The following is a 19,844-nucleotide window of genomic DNA, read 5'->3' on the forward strand; positions in this document are numbered from 1 at the left end:
TCCTCCTTCTTAACCGCCATCAAAGTTGCGCGCTCTCTGTGTCAGCCACCATGGCTTCCTGGAGTTATTTTCTCGCTTTGTCCTAAAGGGAATGAGCCTTTTCTGTTATTATTCTAGACTAAGTTTGAACACTTACCACATCTGATAAGCAGTGGGACCAGTTAGAATATTACCCCACTGGATGCCAGCAAGAAAGGCTGCAAATGCTTCAAATCCACCCCTAGAAAAATTAGAAATATGAGTATGACCCTTTTGTCCTTGAACATTTACCACATCTGATAAGGCAGTGAGATCAGTAAGAATATTATCCCACTGGATACCAGCAAGAAAGGCCGTAAGTGCTCCAAATCCACTCATAGAAAAAATAGGAATAAGAGTATGATTAACCTTACCTGAATAGCCTAGACGCATCGGAATCTTTACAACACTGTTCTCTTATTTCCAGTGTCTCGCCTACTGTCAAAGCACCTATCAATCTCTCCGCATTAGTCATAACACGATCCAAAACCTCATGTCCCCTAGTGGGTTCGCACACCACGTGCCAAAGAAAATTTTCTTTAAAGCAAACAAAGATATTTTGGTGGCTATTTGACAACAGGTCAAAATCTACATTTAAGCCTGGAATGTTCACATCCCCACCACTACACATTTTCTTTAGCACCTCCGCCAATTCCTTCAAAAATTTCTGTGTCCAGTTCCTGACAACCATTCGGAGGCCTATAGAAGCTCCCAATGCGCAACTTTTGCCCTTTGGTACAACCAAATCTATCCAGAGGGATTCAACACTATCGCTAGTCTGCATGCTGTCTAAAATTTCACACATTATATTTTCCCTTACATATACTAATATCCCTCCCAAGGTAAACATGTCGTAACCAGATACCTGAAATGTGTGCTAATTATCGCTAAAAAGTTCCTCACTAATCCAAGATGCAGTACTAGCTACCAGGTCTAGTTTTCCTTCAAGCATATGAGCATGGGGCTCGCCAAACTTGTTTTCGATACTTCTTACATTTGCATAGAATCACCTAAGCTTTCCTACACCTATTTTCGGCCTACCGTTCAAAGCTTTGAACTATTTGCACTGCCTTATGTGTATTGTTTTATGTTCGCCCTCCCATCCCCAGAAGCTAGGTTCCCTCAAGGATACGCTCGCACCCCCTTCTCAGGATGTGCACAACCTTTTCAGAGAAATGGAGGCCATCCCTCTGGTACAGGTCTCAACAGTTTAAAAAACCTGTCCCACTCGTCCACAAAGGTTATGCCTAGCTTTCCGCAATGTTTCCCTGGTCTAGCCTCGGCTGCCAGCGCCCCGGATCTCCACTCAGGGGGTGCTCCAGTCTTGGGAAGAATGGCTGTTACTATCTTCCTACCTTCGCTGTGCTGCAGAGTGGCCAGAAGGGTATTATAATCCTTAATCACCTCCTCGCGCTATGTTACTGACTCCATGTGACCTGCGCTATCACTGGCGCTAGGTCCTTGACCTTGGCTCTACGCTTAGCTAGATAACTCCTTCCTTTCCTGCCCTTACAGAAAACCCGATTGAGATGTCTAACTCGAAAGCCCCTACTATCACAATCCCTCCTTCATCACCGTTACTTGGACCTACCTCACCCTTGGGATCATCCTGCAGTGTTCTCAACTGTTCTCATTGTCCAACTTAATTGTTCCGTATAGTAATGTCCGTCTGCATGCAGGTACATTTGATGGCAGTGGGCAACTACTTCGCTAATATGACATCAGCGAGTACCACGCTTATTTCCATTCTCTAGTCGTGGCCGTCGACGTTTCCTAAGTCATTGCTTTCAGTGCTGAAGCAGTTTTCAAAAACCACCAAGCTCATGTCGAAGTCTATGACATGCAGAACTAAAGCTGACTATGCATACGAAACCTAAAGCACGTGTGGAAAACGCGTTGCAAAAGGATGGGGATGTATGAAAGTCAGCGAGAAACACCATTCATGGATTACAATCGTCCGGTGCAGCAAATACCTAGTTTTACACCAGTGGCAGAAAGAAAGCAAATGTCAAGGATGCAATTAATGACGAGATACGCAGACAGTCAATCAAGCAAGGATCGGAAACGCGCGTCCCCAAAACACAGAAGCTGAGTAGGCCTTGGCAACAAACCAGATTGCACCACAAGTTGTGAAATCTCCTAGCATCAGCTTTTTATGATAAGATGACTGTTTGTAGTATAGTGGCACCCAGTACGATTTGAATATGAGAAAAGGGGGACAATCAGGATCCAGACGCCCGTTCCAGTTTTACATACATTAGGTTGCTGGTAGTGTTCTTTGGAGGGATTCATCAAACACAATTTCCTGTCAGGAAAATATGTCTGTAGACGACACGCACACAGTTGTGTTAAGTGGCATCGATGCACTAAAAGCACTAAGCACTAAAACCGCCTGCACTCATGCACTTTTCCAGAGCGCCTGGCGTGCTTTGTGGGTATATCAACGAGCCGAAACTGACCCTCTCCTGGAGAAAAAATATGGTTTCCCAAACCTTCGGCACAATGCCGACGCCACCTGCCTACGTGAAGATTATGGCAATGTAACTTGTCAAAATGGTAACTTGTAACTTGCTCACCTATTGCTGAATAGCTTTGCATGGAATGTTCATAAAAACGACATATTTCCAACAACTGACAACCTAATGTTAAACAATTATAACTCCACATGTCTTCAGGAGATTGCCTTCAGTTGTTATTTCATTCACAGACGCTACAACTGTATGTATTTGTGTCAGCATAAGCACAACTATGAAGGATCGTCGACAGACATCTGCCTGGTGCAACCGACAAACGGTAGGTAGAGCCGGACGACAAGCGAAAGGTCAGTGAGTATATGGCTGTGCTTGCGAGCCCGAAATTCGTAAAGGATGTAATTGAAAATTGTACAGGAAATTCATCACACGCCATGACACTAACATTTCACCTTGTTCCTGTGTTTTTCTATCTGTGTGGATGGCCTGTGTCACAGGGAGGAAGTCGGAATGTTTCTGGTAACGCTAGAAACGCAGGACATGACCAAAATAATGTTCGATATTCTCAGGACTACAAACGAGGAGGCCAGTGCTGTTTTCAAGGTCTTTGTGACCGACAAGAACAATGCCCTGAGAGATGTCATCCGTCCTGCAATTGCAGATGGTGGCCTGCATATGCACAAGTTTGACGTCCCTCGTAGCTTCCGCTGGGAGATCATCATCGAAGAGAACCCGACCGAACCAGAAGGAGCGTGCATTGCATGTGCTGCAGTCATTTGTGCATGCCCCAGATGGGTACCATGTGCAAGTCTACGTGAGGGCCTGCCTCTCGGGTGTCCCAAATGGTAACCACTCCGATTGCATGCTGGAGAACTTCAACAGCAAGTTGAAGGTTGCATGCTGTGTACATTCCTCCCTTCCAGATTTTGCAAGGCAGCGGCTGTGCTGCCGTTCTTGCGAACACTAGCTGTGAAACGAGAGATCTGTCTATGTCTGCGCGGGCGAAATAGGCGTGTACCAGCCACGCCAGACCCTATTTCCTTTTCAAGCTGCTGAAGCAAAGGTAAGGAAAACTGAGCGCATATCACTGGATCGTGCCCGTGATGAGTTCGGGTACGCCCCTACCTCAGGCTGCTTGATCCAGCACATCCGGCACGTACTGTCAATGTTTATTCTGCAGGATATGTCAGCTCCCATGCAGATACATGCCGAACAATAGCCAGGTCCTGGAATTATCTTTTTGGCAGCATTCCTCCGTCCCAGGTGGAACATGGAGAACCAACCAGGGAGCTCTCCAGGGAGCGTATCTAACACAAACCCGACACCGCGATACGAGCTCTGACACAGCACGGACGCTACAAGAGATCGTTACCCTTCGCTGACCGAATGGTATCCGTAGGCTCTAAGCTTACAGGTGCGGGGTGCAGTAGTTTTACCCTGGCTTCTCGACGAATTCAAACAGGGTCGGATGTGTGCACCTGTCACATTGCTTAATGCACTGTACGTGCAGTGGTTGGTGATGTCCGTATTTCCACAGATAAGCTTGATGTAGATGCTGATACTGACTTGGAGTCGGAAGCTTCTGGTCACACTGCAGACCGGAGTGTAACTGTAGCACATCCTGGATCCTCATCGCGCAAAGCTCTAAACAGGGTGAGACTGGGAAAGCCCGCCAGGGTTCTGTCGCCTCCAAATCCAAATACAGTATCTCTTTTGGCACTGTTTTATACATGTGACGGGTTGAGCCTTGCAGAGGCGGCTGGAGCATATGGATGAACTAGCGCATTTAAGGGAATTTGCAGGATTATGCAAGACAAGGGTCTGCCGAGAGGCGGCATGGCATCCAATGTCATCGGAATTCCAAAGATGAAGCGACATTCTCGCACCTGGCATCCACAAAAAGCAATGGTGGTCCTGATGCAACATTTAACTTGTCAGGACATTGTTTACCTTGGAAATAAAAGATGGTGGTTCACACCCGTCTTTTGGATCGATGCTCTATGGAGTACGTCATGTAATTCAAGTCATTGATGAATAAGACGGATACTAGATAATTAAGCAGTTGAATTAAACACAGCATGCACATTATTTCAAGCAATGCCACGACACGAATCATGGGTCTCGCTTGTGCGGCAGCGTTTTCTGTTACACAGCCACACTCGGGCTTGTTGGTAGGATGGGACGAAAAAGGGCATCCTAGACGCGTATCTATTCCGGTAGATACAGAGACGCTTTTTCTGGCAAGATGTCCCGAATAGATACTGCCCCCTTACTATGCTTCCTGGCAACTACTGCTGTAAGCACGAAACTGGCAGGCATAAAAATTTAAAACAGAAGTGAACTGTGTGATAGGCTTAGGTGCTGTCGATAGATCATTAAAACAGAACAGGACTAGACAGGAAACTGCAAAATAAGCAACAGTACTTGATTTTGAACAGCGTGATTATGATCAGAGGTGCCTTTTTCTGGAGATTCTATTCCAAAGTTCATTCTAAAGTGAAAGGATGGATCAGCTTTTTCCCAAAAAAGAGGCAAAAGAACCGGGTCGTTCAAAAATTGGCATGTTTTATTGATATGAAATAACTGCTACTTACAACCAATAACCAGTCCCTACCCTACTCGCGTCGCAGCATTGCTTCACTCAGATCGAATGAAAATACAATGATCGTGATACGTGATGTATCACAGCTTTTCTAAAAAAAAAACATCCACAATTCACAATTGGGAATGGACTGGAGACAGTGAACTCGATGACGGAAGCTTAATCGAATGGTGAGTAGTAGCGAATCGAAACAAGTTCAGAAATGAGCATCACAGGCTCTCTTAAAGACATGAACATTGATGCCCTTTTCACCGATGGCCTTTTGTTATGAAAACTCATATTTTGAAAAGCAACGCTTTCTTATGTGTTCTCATGCTCTAATGTGCTCTAATGTGATCAGTAACAAATTGATGTCGACACATTTAACATTATTACATTATTACACATTAGCATTAACCACATTAAACGACTTAAGATGCATACTAATTTGCAACACGACAGAGTGTCATCCGCTGTCGACAAAAAAAAATTGCTTCGATTCTTCCAGTTTCCAGATTGGACATTGGAATGGATTTGTTGGGTCGCCGCCAGGTCAGCCGTTTGGCGTCTAGCCGCCCGGGTCGGGGCGTTGACGGTCCAGCGCTCGAGTGGTCCGAGGCCGGTCCCGCTGCGGCCGTTCAGGCGGCTGTGCCCAGCTGACGGTGCGAGGGGCGATGACTGGCTCCTGGGAAAAGGCAGCCGAGGTATCTGCTATGTCCGAGGCCGGTCCTGCTGCGGCCGGTCAGGCGGCTGTGCCCAGCTGACGGTGCGAGGGGCGATGACTGGCTCCTGGGAAAAGGCAGCTGAGGTATCTGTGTGCCTTATTTCCGATGCAGGCTTGATTGGAGCCGGATCGGAGACAGGATTAAGAGTTCATTATTTCCGAGTTAGCAGTACTGCGAGAGGTCTGTCTGTATGGTCGACTGGGCCATAACATCGCCATGTTCGGTGCTGTCCCAGCTGATGCATGCGATCGGCGCTGTCCATATTGACCTCTCGTGAGGTTTTGCCGCGCTTCAACCATATGGCACTCTGTCGGCAGGGTTTCGCCGCTATGTCCAAAACGCTGGCATATAAAACACCGAACTGGGCTTGGTTTAACTGTCCTGACTTTTATCGGAGATAGCCGGTCATAGGGATCTTTGAGAGTCTGGGGGGTTTAGAACATCAGAACGAACAGGTTGGTGTCCTGACGCTGCCATCTCAGTGGTCAGCTGACGGCGTTTTCTGTCCTGAGCTCAGTCAGAATCTCCTGGTGACATGAAACGGAGCTTAGGAGCGAAGATCGTGGCTCTTGGTAGTATTTCTGGTATGGTGAAGCGAAATTTGGACTGCCTTGCCGCAAAATTCATTGGTTTGCCGCTGTGCGTGTGTGGCGGCCTTGACGAGCAGTGAGCTATCCACTGGTGACTCAATTTCTAGGTTGCATGCACCAAATTTGTTTGGATGGTCAGGAAACGTTGATTTTTCGAAAAGAAACAGTTTCATCGCCGCGTTATGCAACCACGCACGAGCCGGCCATGTCCAGTGCAGGCCCAGAAGCCTGGCAATCACTGGCCAGTTCCGAGCTAGGGTCAATATCAGGGCGAACAGGCATCGCAGCAGTTGAGGTTGAGCGGCGGCCGTTGCCGGTGGTGTCAAGCAATGACGTGAGACGCCCAGACACTGCGGGATGGTGTACGATCCAGCAGAATGATTCTGGGGCGCGCGAGGGTCATTGGGTTAAGTAACAGCCACAGCGGAGCTAGCGAGACACTTACGTCGTCAACATCCGACGCGGTATCAGTGCCGGAGGTCGAGCTCGAGACTGTGTCAATGTCTTTTTTCTCTTCCCACGCTTTCCCATGGTCGGGAAACGGGGAGGGAGCGACACAGTTTAGTGTAAGCTTGTTTAGAGAAGACCAGATACTAAAACAACGATGGAAACGATGAAGACAAAGTGGACTCCTTGGCTGAAGGCCGCAACAGGAGCAAACCGCATGCGTTTGTTTCACCAATCGGGCATATGACCAACGTATGTGTCGACGAACACTCGAAAGACCTGAAACATAGTTCCTCTCCGGTAGACACCCTGTCGTCATAAAACATTCGTTGGCCGCAGTCAAACGACGACACATTGATGAGCATATTAAACAAATATTGCAATTTGACTGTCCATAAGTCTTTTGCACTTAAAGGGGTCATTGTTCACATTGGTACGTGAAGCTGAATTGTCAACTTGTCCACCAACTGACGTCTGTAAGACATTAGAAACCATAAATAATCATAAAACAAGAATATGTTGTGGAAATCTGATTACAATACCTCCAACACATAATAATTACGATAACAACGGCGGACATCGACGACCTTCGGTCTATCAAACTGTCAGCACAATACTGACGTGTTAAGGCCATCCCGGCGGATCAACAGGCGTTTGTCTTTTTCAAGGTGGACTTGTTCCGTACTGTTTGTAGATTGGTCGACGTGACGGGCAAATATGACGTCTTAATATGGTAGGGATGACATGGAATATGACCTTGGACGCCAACGGAACGATGGGTAGCATGGTGATCGGTTGGGGATGAAAAGCAAAATGAGAACATGGCGGCTAAATAGAACATCTTAACACGACAGACATGATACGGAACATGGACGTCACGGGACGCTAGGATGAAGGAGATAAGGTGGAGAGATTAGGTTAGGTTAGGTTAGGTTAGGTTAGGTTAGGTTAGGATGTGTGAGGTTAGGTTAGGTTAGGTTAGGTTATAGGCTAGGCTAGGTTAGGTTAGGTTTGGTTAGGTTAGGCTAGGTTCTGATCTATTCTGGTCTGTTCTACCCTATTATGGTTTCACAAACTTAAAAGCGATACTGGCGTTGGGCAGCGCAAAAAAGTCTGCCCACAGTTGCGTCTTGTGGCGTTCCTTCCACCTGAATTTAACGAGCTCATTGCATTTTTGTTACCTTGACCGCCGAGGAGGCGGGGAAGCGGCTGGCGCCCTGCCGGTCGATAATTGTCAAGTCCAAAAAAGGAGCTCCTGGCAACTTAGACCGCCCAGTTTTGTGCAAACGTAGTGCGTGTGCGTGTGTGATTGCATAGCAGAGCTGTAACGACCTTCCCACCGCTTGCGGGGCCATTCTCACACTTTAAGAGGCGCCAGTTCGGCTCAATTGCTCCTAGTCCAGTAAGGGGCCTCCCTGCAGGCAGGATGCCAAAACGTTTAAAACGGCACAAAAATGACACTTGTGCACGCGTGTGACACATGGGGGCATGTGTCGACCTCTCATTTCATTATAGCCAAAGCGGCGCCTCCTAAACCGTGATAATGGACCCGAAAGCAATGGGACGGTTGTTTCAGCTCTGCTCTGTAATCACACGCGTACACGAACTACCTTTGCACGAGATTGGGCGATCTAAGTTGCCGGGAGATCCGTTTTTGGACTTGACAATTATCGACCGCCCGGGTGCCAGCCGCTTCCCCGCGTGGTAGGCGACGAGAAACAGGTCCTTTAGTGACTAAGCCCGATATTTTTTTCTAAAAGGTAAGGTGGAATACTTGAAGAACAGTGGGACCAGCCTGTTCGAGTTGAGATGTCCGTTGTTTCGGGTCTGGCTGTGTTCTTGTCAAAGTTTCCTGTCGCAGATTCGCATGTCCTGCACATTACTGCTTTACTGCATGAGAAAACCCAATCTCCCAGCCATATGCATAAAGCCGTCATCGCGTCCCTTCTAAGCGACTGGCGTGATGCCCCTTCACGTCACTTTCAGTTCTCTAAGTGCACGAAAGCCAAACTCCCGCGCAAAAAAAGAACATAAAATGCACAACTCTGTCAAACCAACGCGCATCTGTCCTTCACACGCACTCTGAGGAACTGATTCGTAGTACAGCAGCTAAGTACCACGAAGGCCACAATCCCCGCCACCAAACCAGACGTAAGATCGAGAGTAAGATGTCTGCCGGCAACATACGTCAGTTTCTACAGTCAGCTTTTTGCGCACGTGATTTTGCACACGCGAGTTCTTAATCGGGCAACTACGGTCAGGAGTTCTCGGAAAATTGTTCGGTTCACCCTGCAGAATGCACATGGGCACTGGATGGGTATCGCCCAATTTAGAGAGGTTAGACCGACCAGAAAATCGTCGTTGAGCTAAACATATTGAAAGGTGCGGAGCGGTCCGCTGATTTTTTTCCAGTTTGCGGCTCGATTTGTGGCGGTCACGTCGTAGCCTTGCTCTGATTCTGTGCTAGTGTCTTTTTTCGTTGTGGGGCAATGAAGTGGTGGTGTTCTTGTTAGACTTCCATCACACATTGACCCGCTACCCTTCATTGCATTTCTTCCTTGTTTTAAGTTTAAAAGAGTAATGAGTATAGACGCCCTCAGTCTTCAGTATACGCGCCATAATTTAAGCTCCGCCTTTCCCCGTTAGCAGGAATTGCCGCAGCCTGCCAGCTTCTGTAAGGATTGTCGGGCCGGGGATACTGACCAGGATTTGCGCCCACAAGCTCGAAGGATGTCAATACTGTGTTGTTTAGTTTTAAGCCGTAGTTATGAATAGTCCATAAGATAAAGTTCGGGTTAAGATTAAGGTTAAAAGGATTAGGGTTAACGTTGCAAGAGTTAAGCGTTAGGGGATGGCGTCTCCCCTTGCCAAGGACTTGCTGCCCCCCCCCTACCCCGCCGGCGGGGCCGAGCTTCATGCTCGTTAAAGACGTGGGCAGAAAAAGTTTTCCGACAACGAATCCGTTCGCCATCCGTCGCAAACTCGAGCTGCACGCTGTCGTGTCGTGTCGTGGCTCCGGTAAGAGCGTGGTTCCCTCTCCCCTCCCCACCAGTGCCGCGCATGCCAACAGTTCGGCCACGCTGATCGGACCTGCCGGGCTGCACGCCGTCGTGTCGTATCGTGGCCCTGGTAAGGGCGTGGTTCCCTCTCCCCTCCCCAGCAGTGCCGCGCATGCCAACAGTTCGGCCACGCTGATCGGACCTGCCGGGCTGCACACCCGACCTGCGGCCGCTGCGCCGGTCCCTACGACACACGGGAGCGTGGCGCTCAAACCCGTGCTGCGTCACGTGCAAAGGCCCGCACGCAGCTTAGGACTGCCGCGCCTGTTCCGCTTGGCACATGCAGCGCGAAGCCCTGGGGGAGCGCCAGCAGCAGGCAGTAACAGCCAACCTTGCACACGCCTAACGAGAGTTCCACTCTCAGGAGTGGCCCACTCCGCGGAAGGCGTGCCCTCGCCTTTCCCTCTGACACCAGCTCCGCAGCGGCACCCCCTACCTCCTCGGCGTCTTCCGAGATGCCGCGCCAGCGTTGTGCCTCAGCACAGCGCTCCTCAGCACGCCGCTCCTCCCCAGCAGGTCAGCCGCGTCTGGTGCGGCGTCCGGTCGAGCCTGCTCCAACCGACCAGTTGAGGCGAACCCGGTGGCAGCGAGCCCCCTGAGGAGGGACCCGCCTCACCAGACTCAGAGAGCCTCTCCCGCGCCCCAACGCAACGGTGTTGCCCCCACCCCCAACCATTACCGGTGTGCCAGGGAGCCCCGTCCGATGCCCCAGCCGCCGGGTCCGGGACACCAGTCTCCCGAGCCAATCCCTCGCCCGGTCGTCCAGCCGTTACCGGCGCGCAAGGGAGCGCCATCCGATGCCCCGGCCGCTGTGCCCGGGACACCAGTCTCCCGAACCAATCGAGCCAAGCTCGGTCGTCCAGCCCGACGCATTACGCGTTTCCGCCGTCGCCCCCCCCCCCCCCTCGATCTCCCTCCCACCGCCGCTCCGCAGTATAGTCTCCTTACCCTCCCTGAATGAATCCCCAGTTCGGTGAATTCTTGTTTCAATGGAATACAAGATCACTAGTATCCCATTGGGCAGAATTAAAAGAATATATGACCAAAAACAAACCACTGGTAGCCACTTGTCAAGAGACCTTTTCAAGGGCTCAGATTCCCTCGATCATAACTGCTTGCTGCCTCCGCAGAAAAAACGTAAAAGGAACTCCACGCCGGAGTGGTTCGGCTTTGTTTCTCTCAAATAACTTTCTGCTCTATCGGGCTCATCTTACTGCGCATTTCAATTTAGTCGCGACCAATGTAAAATCAGTGCAGCTACGTTTTATTCCTCTTTCTATATACCTCAGCCTCACTATCCCTGTGTCCTCAGCTGACCTATCCGCCTTGCTTTCACAAATGCCCTCGCCCTGTCTCCCACTTGGGGATCTGAGCGTCCATCATCGCGCATAGGTTGTAGCACGACGCAAGCAAGGGGGAGAGTTTTACACACACTCATGGATCCTCACGACCCCGCATGCACCAACGGACTAACACCTACACATGTGCACATCACCGCGAAGGCGGTGATATACTCTGTCATAGATCTGGCCTTGACAACACGACGGGTAGCACCACTCTTCATGCCCAACGTTCAGTCGGACCCGCTTTTTGGTGACCACCATCGGATTCACGTTTTACTGTCCCCGCAGCTCTATTTACAGGTCCGCTCAATGCACATAGACTTTAATATTCTTCTCTGATGGAATGTTCGCAAAGCGCACTGGGCATGCTTCGAAAATTAGATTGGGGAGGCACACACCCCGGGATCAATTCCCGACCTCCCCACATTTCTAAGCAATATTCTAACTTCAGCGCACCAGTTTATTCCACATATGCATCGTCGGGCAGGGCACAGACATGCGCCCTGGCGTAACGACGAGTGTCAGCACGCGGTAGCTCTGCTTCGCCGGGCTATGTGTGCCTTTCGTAGTTGCATTTTCATAGCCCAAGAAAATGAGGTTCGCAGAGCTAAACACCACGCCGGCATTGCTATTTTGTATTCATCATTAAACGCGCAAAACAGGAAAGCTGGAAGCAGTTTTTAAATATATTCAACTGTTTGTCCCCACATCATCTAGAATATGGTCACTAATTCGGTGTTTTACAAACAAATTATAAAATATCACGCCACATTATAAAATAATCCGCGCCTTGCAGTCTGCAACCGACACTGCAGCATCCCGTTCGAAGTCGCCACAGAATTTGCCATACACTTCGCCCGTGTATTATCATACCAACAATATTCACAACAAATCACTAACACACCCATCGACACACTGCTCGCTTTCAACTTCATGTCGGCTTACACTGATACATTCAACGCCTTCTTAACACCTCAGGAACAAGATCTTGCTATCAGTAAGTGTGGAAACATTCCTGTCGGTGCAGACCATGTAGCTTACTCCTTCTTCAAAAATCTTGTCAGGTATGGTCTCATTCATTTTCGGTTGGCTTTAACGATATGTGGGTAAACGGTCCATTCCCCTTCATAGCGCTCTAGCACACTTATCGCTAAGCCTTCTAAACTTCCCCCTGACCTTTTGAGCTATCGCCCCATCTCTCTCACCAGCTGTGATTCCAAAATATTCGAACGAATGTTCAACGGTCGTTTCCGGTTGTCCCTAGAGTCGAACCACCTTTTTCACCTTTTCAGAATGGCTTCCGTCTCGCCCGCTACACGGCGGGTAGCCTGGTTCATATGACTGATGCAATTCAGCTCGGATTTGAACCTAAATCAAGTACGGTAGCACTCTTCGTGAATTTAAGGCCGCTTTCGATAGGGTGAATGAGTGCTCTCTTCAGTAAAGGGAATGTTCTGCATTTATATGGGGTTTTGAACTGAAATAGTCATCCTGCAGACCTTTCGGTGTTGTTCACAATTCTGCCTCTTCTTAAGACCTTAGCTCCTCTAGCTTCTTAGCTACACGCCCGCGAAATGGGAAAAGGTGTGTCGGGGGAGTATTTCGGTCACTTTGGTGTCCCTGACGTCAAAATAGCGTCACTCAAATTCTGCCACTTAATAAGCCATGCGGCGGTCGGGGTCAAGAAAAACATTATTGTCGAGGTGTTCATATCTGGCATTCATGAGCGCAATGACCAGATATAACGGAACTGGCTTCCAATCAATGTTTGCCATGTACGATGACGTAATCAAACCATGACGCATTGAGGAGCATTTTAAACAGATAATTGTGCTGTCTAGAGCAGTATTTTCAACTTAGAATGTATGCCAAAAGTTATAAGTGAGCTTGTTTCACCAAATATGATATTTGCTTCAATATCTTCAAATGTGAAACATTCTCTTTTAAGTTGCATGAAATTTCAGTTCGCGGCTGTCTCGCCGCTTTCATAAAAAACTTTTCAAATGATAGAACATTTTATGTACGTTCCGGAAATATCTATTCTTCTCCTGCGGCACGGGAAAACGTCTTCCCCAAGGCAATGTCATATCTCCAAACCACTTTCTCGTAATGTTTAATGATGTTTCCAATAATGTTGATAATATTTCTTTACGTATTTAATATTTCTGCATGCGGTCGACTTAGGTGTGTGGTATACGCATGCTATCCATCGGGCCATGTATTATGTACAAGAAGTTATGAATGCTATCCACGTGTCGCGTACACGTTGGGGACTGCAGGACTCCCCAGTGAAGTCAGCAGCAGTTAGCTTTCCTAGGCGAAATAATGTTTAGCTTGCGACTCCCTCGCCTTTCCCCTAGATTTTAATGGCGGAATGATCGATCCCCCTTGATCACAGTTGTAAATACATTGGCATGACACCTGATCGTTGCCTTGTTTTCTATGCTCATTTCGCCGGCCTTAAGCAATGCTGCCCCCAGACGACTAAGCACGATAGAATGCATAGTGGGACGGGAGTGGGCCAACAAACACACGCTCCTCCGCTTCTATGCCTCCCTAAGCACGATAGAATGCCATTAGCGGAACGGGATGGGCCAACAAACCCACGCTCCTCCGCTTCTATGCCTCCCTAAGCACGATTTAGAGAATGCAGAGGGACGGGAGTGGGCCACCACAAACACACGCTCCTCCGCCATTTATGCCTCCCTAAGCACGCACAGAATGCATTAGCGCGGGACGGGAGTGGGCCAACAAACACACGCTCCTCCGCTTACTCTATGCCCTAAGCAGCTCACGAAGCTAGAATGCATAGCGGGACGGGAGTGGGCCATACAAACACACGCTCCTCCGCTTCTATGCCTCCCTAAGCACGATAGAATGCATAGCGAGCGGGCGGGAGTGGGCCAACAAACACGCGCCTCCTCCGCTTCTATGCCTCCCTAAGCACGATAGAATGCATAGTGGGACGGGTGGGCCAACAACACACGCTCCTCCTCCGCTTCTATGCCTCCCTAAGCACGATAGAATGCATAGCGGGACGGGAGTGGGCCAACAAACACGCTCCTCCGCTTCTATGCCTCCCTAAGCACGATAGAATGCATAGTGGGACGGAGTGGGCCAACAAACACACGCTCCTCCGCTTCTATGCCTCCCTAAGCACGATAGAATGCATAGTGGGACGGGAGTGGGCCAACAAACACACGCTCCTCCGCTTCTATGCCTCCCTAAGCACGATAGAATGCATAGTGGGACGGGAGTGGGCCAACAAACACACGCTCCTCCGCTTCTATGCCTCCCTAAGCACGACAGAATGCATAGCGGGACGGGAGTGGGCCAACAAACACGCGCTCCTCCGCTTCTATGCCTCCCTAAGCACGACAGAATGCATAGCGGGACGGGAGTGGGCCAACAAACACGCGCTCCTCCGCTTCTACACCTCCCTGATACCCCCAACCTTGGGCTACAATGACTTCCTTTTCTATGACATTTCTTCCCAAAAACCGAAGGCCGTCTAGAATGCTGTCTTACGGATAGTGACTGGTGCACTTCGCACTTCCTGGTCCCAAACCTGCTCACGGACACGAATCTCCGCTCCCTAACACACTGGCGAGCAATGCAACTTCTTAGATTTTACACACATGCTACGACGCACGTTGATAACCACATATACAACACCCTCACACACCTCCGCCCCAACCGCACCCCTCACCAACGTGGAACTTCGGTGCCCAAACATTGGCACCCGTGTTATTCGAGCGCAATGAGCGCTTAATCTCACGCATATTCCCTGAAGCCCCATTCCTAGCCTGCGACGCTTTTAGGGCGACCCTATACCGAACGTAATATTTTTGTTTGCATACAAAAAAAGTATAAAAAAACGAAGTGCATGCACCCTTCGTTGAGTTCAAAGATGAACATGACCAGCACACATTTATATATGTTGACGGCTCCCGACGCGATGGCCGCACGGGAACCGCCTCCGTCCATCATAATTACCGTAAATCCCACCGCTTGTCAAATAGCAACACTGTGTATACGGCTGAACAAACAGGAATCCCGGCAGCCCTGCTCTACATCAGGGATAGCAACATGTAAACGGCAGTGACATGCACATCATCATTCGTTGCTACAACCTCTCATCATTCTTTATTACTCATCCTATCTAATTATAAGCGGCTTACGTCGGACGCTCTACTTCCTTCCTCCACATACTCGCGTAATTTTTATCTAGATAAGCCAATATTTATGGAAACAACATAGCTAACCAGGAAGCAAAGCAAAGTCCGATATTATCTGAATGCAATCATCGTTCTTGTTTAGTTTCCGATATTTTTGCAGTTATCACTTAACATTTTTGTTTCTGTCCCTTATCTGGTCAGGGTCAACGCATTATCAACTCATCACTGCCTTCACCCAGTCAAACCCATACTTCAGCATCGGCCATCGATTTATGAAGACAATCGTCTCAAGGAAGTGCTGCTTGCCAGACTTCATATCTGTCACACCAAAATTACCCATTGCCTCCTTTTCGAGCGCAATCGTTCTCCGCTGTCATTGTTGCGACACCCCATTCACGCTAAATCACTTCCTCCTCGTATGCTCGGTACATCAAAGATCAAGACAACCGGTCATCAGCTACACCAGCGCCAATAGGCTTCTATTCAATCTCCATCATCTCCTCAGTGACTGTTATCCAGACTTGCTCATTCCCATCTTCGAATTTTTCAAAAGTACAGGATTATATAGGCTCATTTAAATAAACGGGCTTTCCTGCATAAATTGGCAAAAATTGCAGGCCTTCCCCTCTACTAGTAGCTTTTTTTGCTAGGACTTTACACGACTAAATAACATCACACAGCACTACAATATCGTGTCGGGCAGCGGAGCCCAGAACTGCTCTCCCCGTTGACGCGATGAGGCGGCCTGGCATGCATCCATCGCACAAGTCGCCGACGAGTCAGCTGAGCCAAGGTCACCGCTGGTCAGCTGAGGTCAAGGCCTTAGGCAAGGCCTCAAGTCAAGTCAAGGTCAAGGCCTCAGATAAGGCTTCAGTAAGCTGGTCAGCTGAGGTCAAGCCCAAAGTCAGCTGAGTCAAGGTCACCGCCTAAGAAAGATACCAAGGTGCCGTGAAGATACTAAAAATACCAAGGGTACGGTAGAAGGTATTTATGGAAAGGATTGCTAGTGTTTTATAATAAAATGTATGGCTTTTGAAGCCCAATGGAAGATTGTGGAATGTACTCTGTAATATTTTGCTGTGGCCGTCCGCAAAATTTTCGGTCAAAAGCATTTCTGGCAGCAAGCATCGCGTGAAATTATACATTTTTTATCACCAATCTTATCCACCAAGTCGGCCAGTTTTACTACTCCTGGAAATGTCTCTTGAAGTGTAAAGAAATCCAAATTAGCTTAGGTGCTGTTTGTGTAAACTCGATCATTTCCCAGAATTCAAGATGACGGCGACCGCCATCTTGAATGATATTAAGTTTTGTTATCTTGATCTGGATGACATAGGTGGCCGTGTAATATCTCTAAAGGGGGGTAATCATCGGTGCCGAGTCCGTTGTTGGACTTATTTTTGGAATATGAGGCCTAATTAAGTGCCAAATAAAAGGTAAAGTATCCAAATCAGAGAAGACATTTGGCGTGCCATGCCGTGACATCTAAAGAGACTTTGAGCACAGGACTACCAGCCATCAATCAACCATTGTGTTGTTCTGATGCTTTGCATAGTTATCATCACTATGTGCACCTAGATCTCCTTCGTTTTCTGCGATGTCCATCTGTTTGCTGGTGCAACGACCGAAACATACGATTTTTTTCTAACACTGGCGGTGGTCTGTGCGCCAAAGGCTTGCGCTGTAACTGTTGCAGCTGTAGCGTGAACGCTGCATGCCTTGCTTTCAACGCTGCAGTTGCAGGTCACTGCATCCATGAGCGCTTGGGGAGTAGTTATTACTGTTGAGATGGTCGGTATGATGGCGGAGATTTCGACGACTTTCAGCCAGGTCTTCTGCGATCCCAGGAACTGGCCAGGTGACGGGATGCAGCTGCTCGTCGAGGTCGGCCAACATCTGATCTGCTGGCACTGCGGCCTCGCCGTCCGGGTGTCACCAGGCAAGCACTACCGCCAGTAGTGCTTGCCTGGCACTCTGGTGGAGGCGCTTCATCTGCCTCACATGTCAGCTCAGTTAGCAAGCATAACTGACCTGCCACGAAGAAAGACGGCAGCGTTGCTTTGAGGCAGTGCTGAAGGAGGAAATTGTCGTCGAAGTCGTCGTTCCCGCGGCCCAATCTGGCAGCTGACTGCCGGCAGTCACCTGAAATCCACCGTCTTCTGGCCTTGTGGACGCATCCATGCAAATGTGTACGGCGGTGATGTGAGTACCCGTCGCGCCGCCGCCGCGCGGGCTCAGGTCTCGTGCCCGCGCCCGGCTCGGTGGCGGCCGGCTGGCAGACCTAGCGGCGCCTGTTGTACTCTTCCTCTTCGCTCTCGTAGCCCGGACTGCTGGGGCTGTACATGGGGTGGGTCGGACTGTAGCTCGAAGTCGTCGGACTGTAGGTGGGACTGGTGGGGCTGTACTTGGGGCTGGTCGGACTGTAGCCGGGACTCGTCGGACTGTAGGTCGGCGAGCCTGGCGAGTACATGGGACTGGTCGACGAGTATATGGGCGAGCTGGGGCAGTTGGAGGGCGAAGTGGGCGAGTAGGCGGGGCTGGTAGGGCTGTACTTTGGGTTGGTCGGGGAGTACTTGGGCGAGCGAGGGCGGTACGCTGTCGACGCCGGGCTGTACGTGGGACTCTTCGGGCTGTACTTGGGCGAGCTCGGTGAGTAGCTCGGGCTCGTAGGCGAGTACTTGGGCGAGCTAGGTGAATAGCTCGGGCTCGTAGGCGAGTATTTGGGAGAGCTAGGCGGGTAGCTGGGACTCTGCGGCGAATACTGCGGCGATGTAAGCGAGAAGCTCGGACTGGTCGGCGAGTAGCTCTGGCTCCTCGGACTGTAGCCTGGTGATGACGGACTGTAGTTGGGTGAGGTAGGTGAGTAGCTCGGTCTCGTCGGCGAGTAGCTGGGATTCTTCGGGATGTAGCCGGAGCTGGTCGGACAGCAACTGGGACTGGTGGGACCGTAGGTGAGGCTGGTGGGACTGTAGCTGGGACTGGTGGGACTGTAGCTGGGGCTGTAGCAGGAACTCGGGCTGTAGCTGGGACTGGTCGGATTGTGGCTGGGGCTGGTGGGGCTATAGCTGGGACTCGTCGGGCTGTAGCTGGGACTGGTCGGATTGTAGCTGGGGCTGGTGGGGCTGTAGCTGGGACTCGTCGGGCTGTAGCTGGGACTGGTCGGATTGTAGCTGAGGCTGGTGGGGCTGTAGCTGGGACTCGTCGGGCTGTAGCTGGGGCAGTTAGGACTGTAGTTGGGGCTGGTGGGGCTGTGGTTGGACCTGGTTGGACTGCAGCTGGACCTGGTCGGACTGCAGTTGGGACTGGCGGGGTCCCGACTGGGCGGAGTGGGCGCGTATCCGGGAGACGGCGGGCTGTAACTCGGTGGCAGTCCGCCGCCGGGGATAGCCGGCTGCGGCGACCAGCCGGGCGGCAGGTCGGACGCGTCGCTGCTGCCGCCCGGCGAGAAGCCGGGCCCGCCGGGCGATATACCGCTGCTCATGCCCGGTGACCAGACACTGGCGTAGGCCCACGTCGCGCTCTGGTTCCAGGGCGTCATCGCCGGCGACATGCCCACGCCCATGCCGGCGCCCCATGTCACTGGGATCTCGATGCCGTGCTTGCACTTCTCGGCGTCTAGCAGCAGGTCGAAACAGCCTGCCAAGCGGTGCGCTATCACGTCGCAGTCAGGACAACGGGCCGCGGCGGCCATACCCAACACCTAACCACGACGGCCAATGCAACCTGCCACAAGTTTTCGACCAATTCATGCATATTCAGATTTCATGCATTTGGCCGCCTTTCCTATACGGTTTATTAGGGTCGAACTGTCCGACCGCAGGGTAGGATAACGGCCAGGCTGTTGTAAATTGCTCCTAGATCTCTGGTCTTCCTCTTGATGTGTCGTCAAAAACGAAACACACACACACACACACACACACACACGCGCACACACACACACACACACACACACACACACACACACACACACACACACACACACACACACACACACACACACACACACACACACACACACACACACACACACACACACACACACACACACACACACACACACACACACACACACACACACACACACACACACACACACATACACACACACACACACACACACACACACACACGCACATGCACACGCACACATACACGCACATGGAATTCAACACTGGCGCTGGATCAGATGAAAGTCGCGCGGAAACATAGCTGTCGAGTCGAGGAAGTCGGGGAACACCACGGCTGAAGTCGAGGAACGACTTCAGCCGTGGTGTTAGCTCCGACGGCATTGGTCAGGTGACAGCCGGACAAGTTAGGCCAGAGCCCTCAGCCCCGACGCGCCGCCGACCGCCGGCGACCGGCGCCGAGCGCAGCACGCGTCGGGGCCGACAGCCGACGCTGGAACCGGCCCATTCCGATGATAATTGCTCGC

The 19,844-nt window shown here is 50.5% G+C and overlaps 1 protein-coding gene across 1 annotated transcript in view; it reads right to left on the reverse strand.

Annotated features, from left to right (window-relative positions):
* Positions 1–14,350: 14,350 nt before the first annotated feature.
* LOC119103866 (DNA-directed RNA polymerase II subunit RPB1-like) overlaps positions 14,351–19,844 on the reverse strand; it is a 14,756-nt gene continuing 9,262 nt past the window's right edge. Inside the window, 1 exon segment of the mRNA XM_037227543.1 lies at positions 14,351–19,048. Coding sequence (XP_037083438.1) covers positions 17,694–19,048 — 1,355 coding nt within the window. The 3' untranslated portion in view covers positions 14,351–17,693.

The sequence above is a fragment of the Pollicipes pollicipes genome, unplaced genomic scaffold (assembly GCF_011947565.3).
Source record: "Pollicipes pollicipes isolate AB1234 unplaced genomic scaffold, Ppol_2.1 Scaffold_5724;HRSCAF=6776_pilon_pilon_pilon, whole genome shotgun sequence".
In the NCBI taxonomy this organism is placed as follows: Eukaryota; Metazoa; Arthropoda; class Thecostraca; order Pollicipedomorpha; family Pollicipedidae; genus Pollicipes; species Pollicipes pollicipes.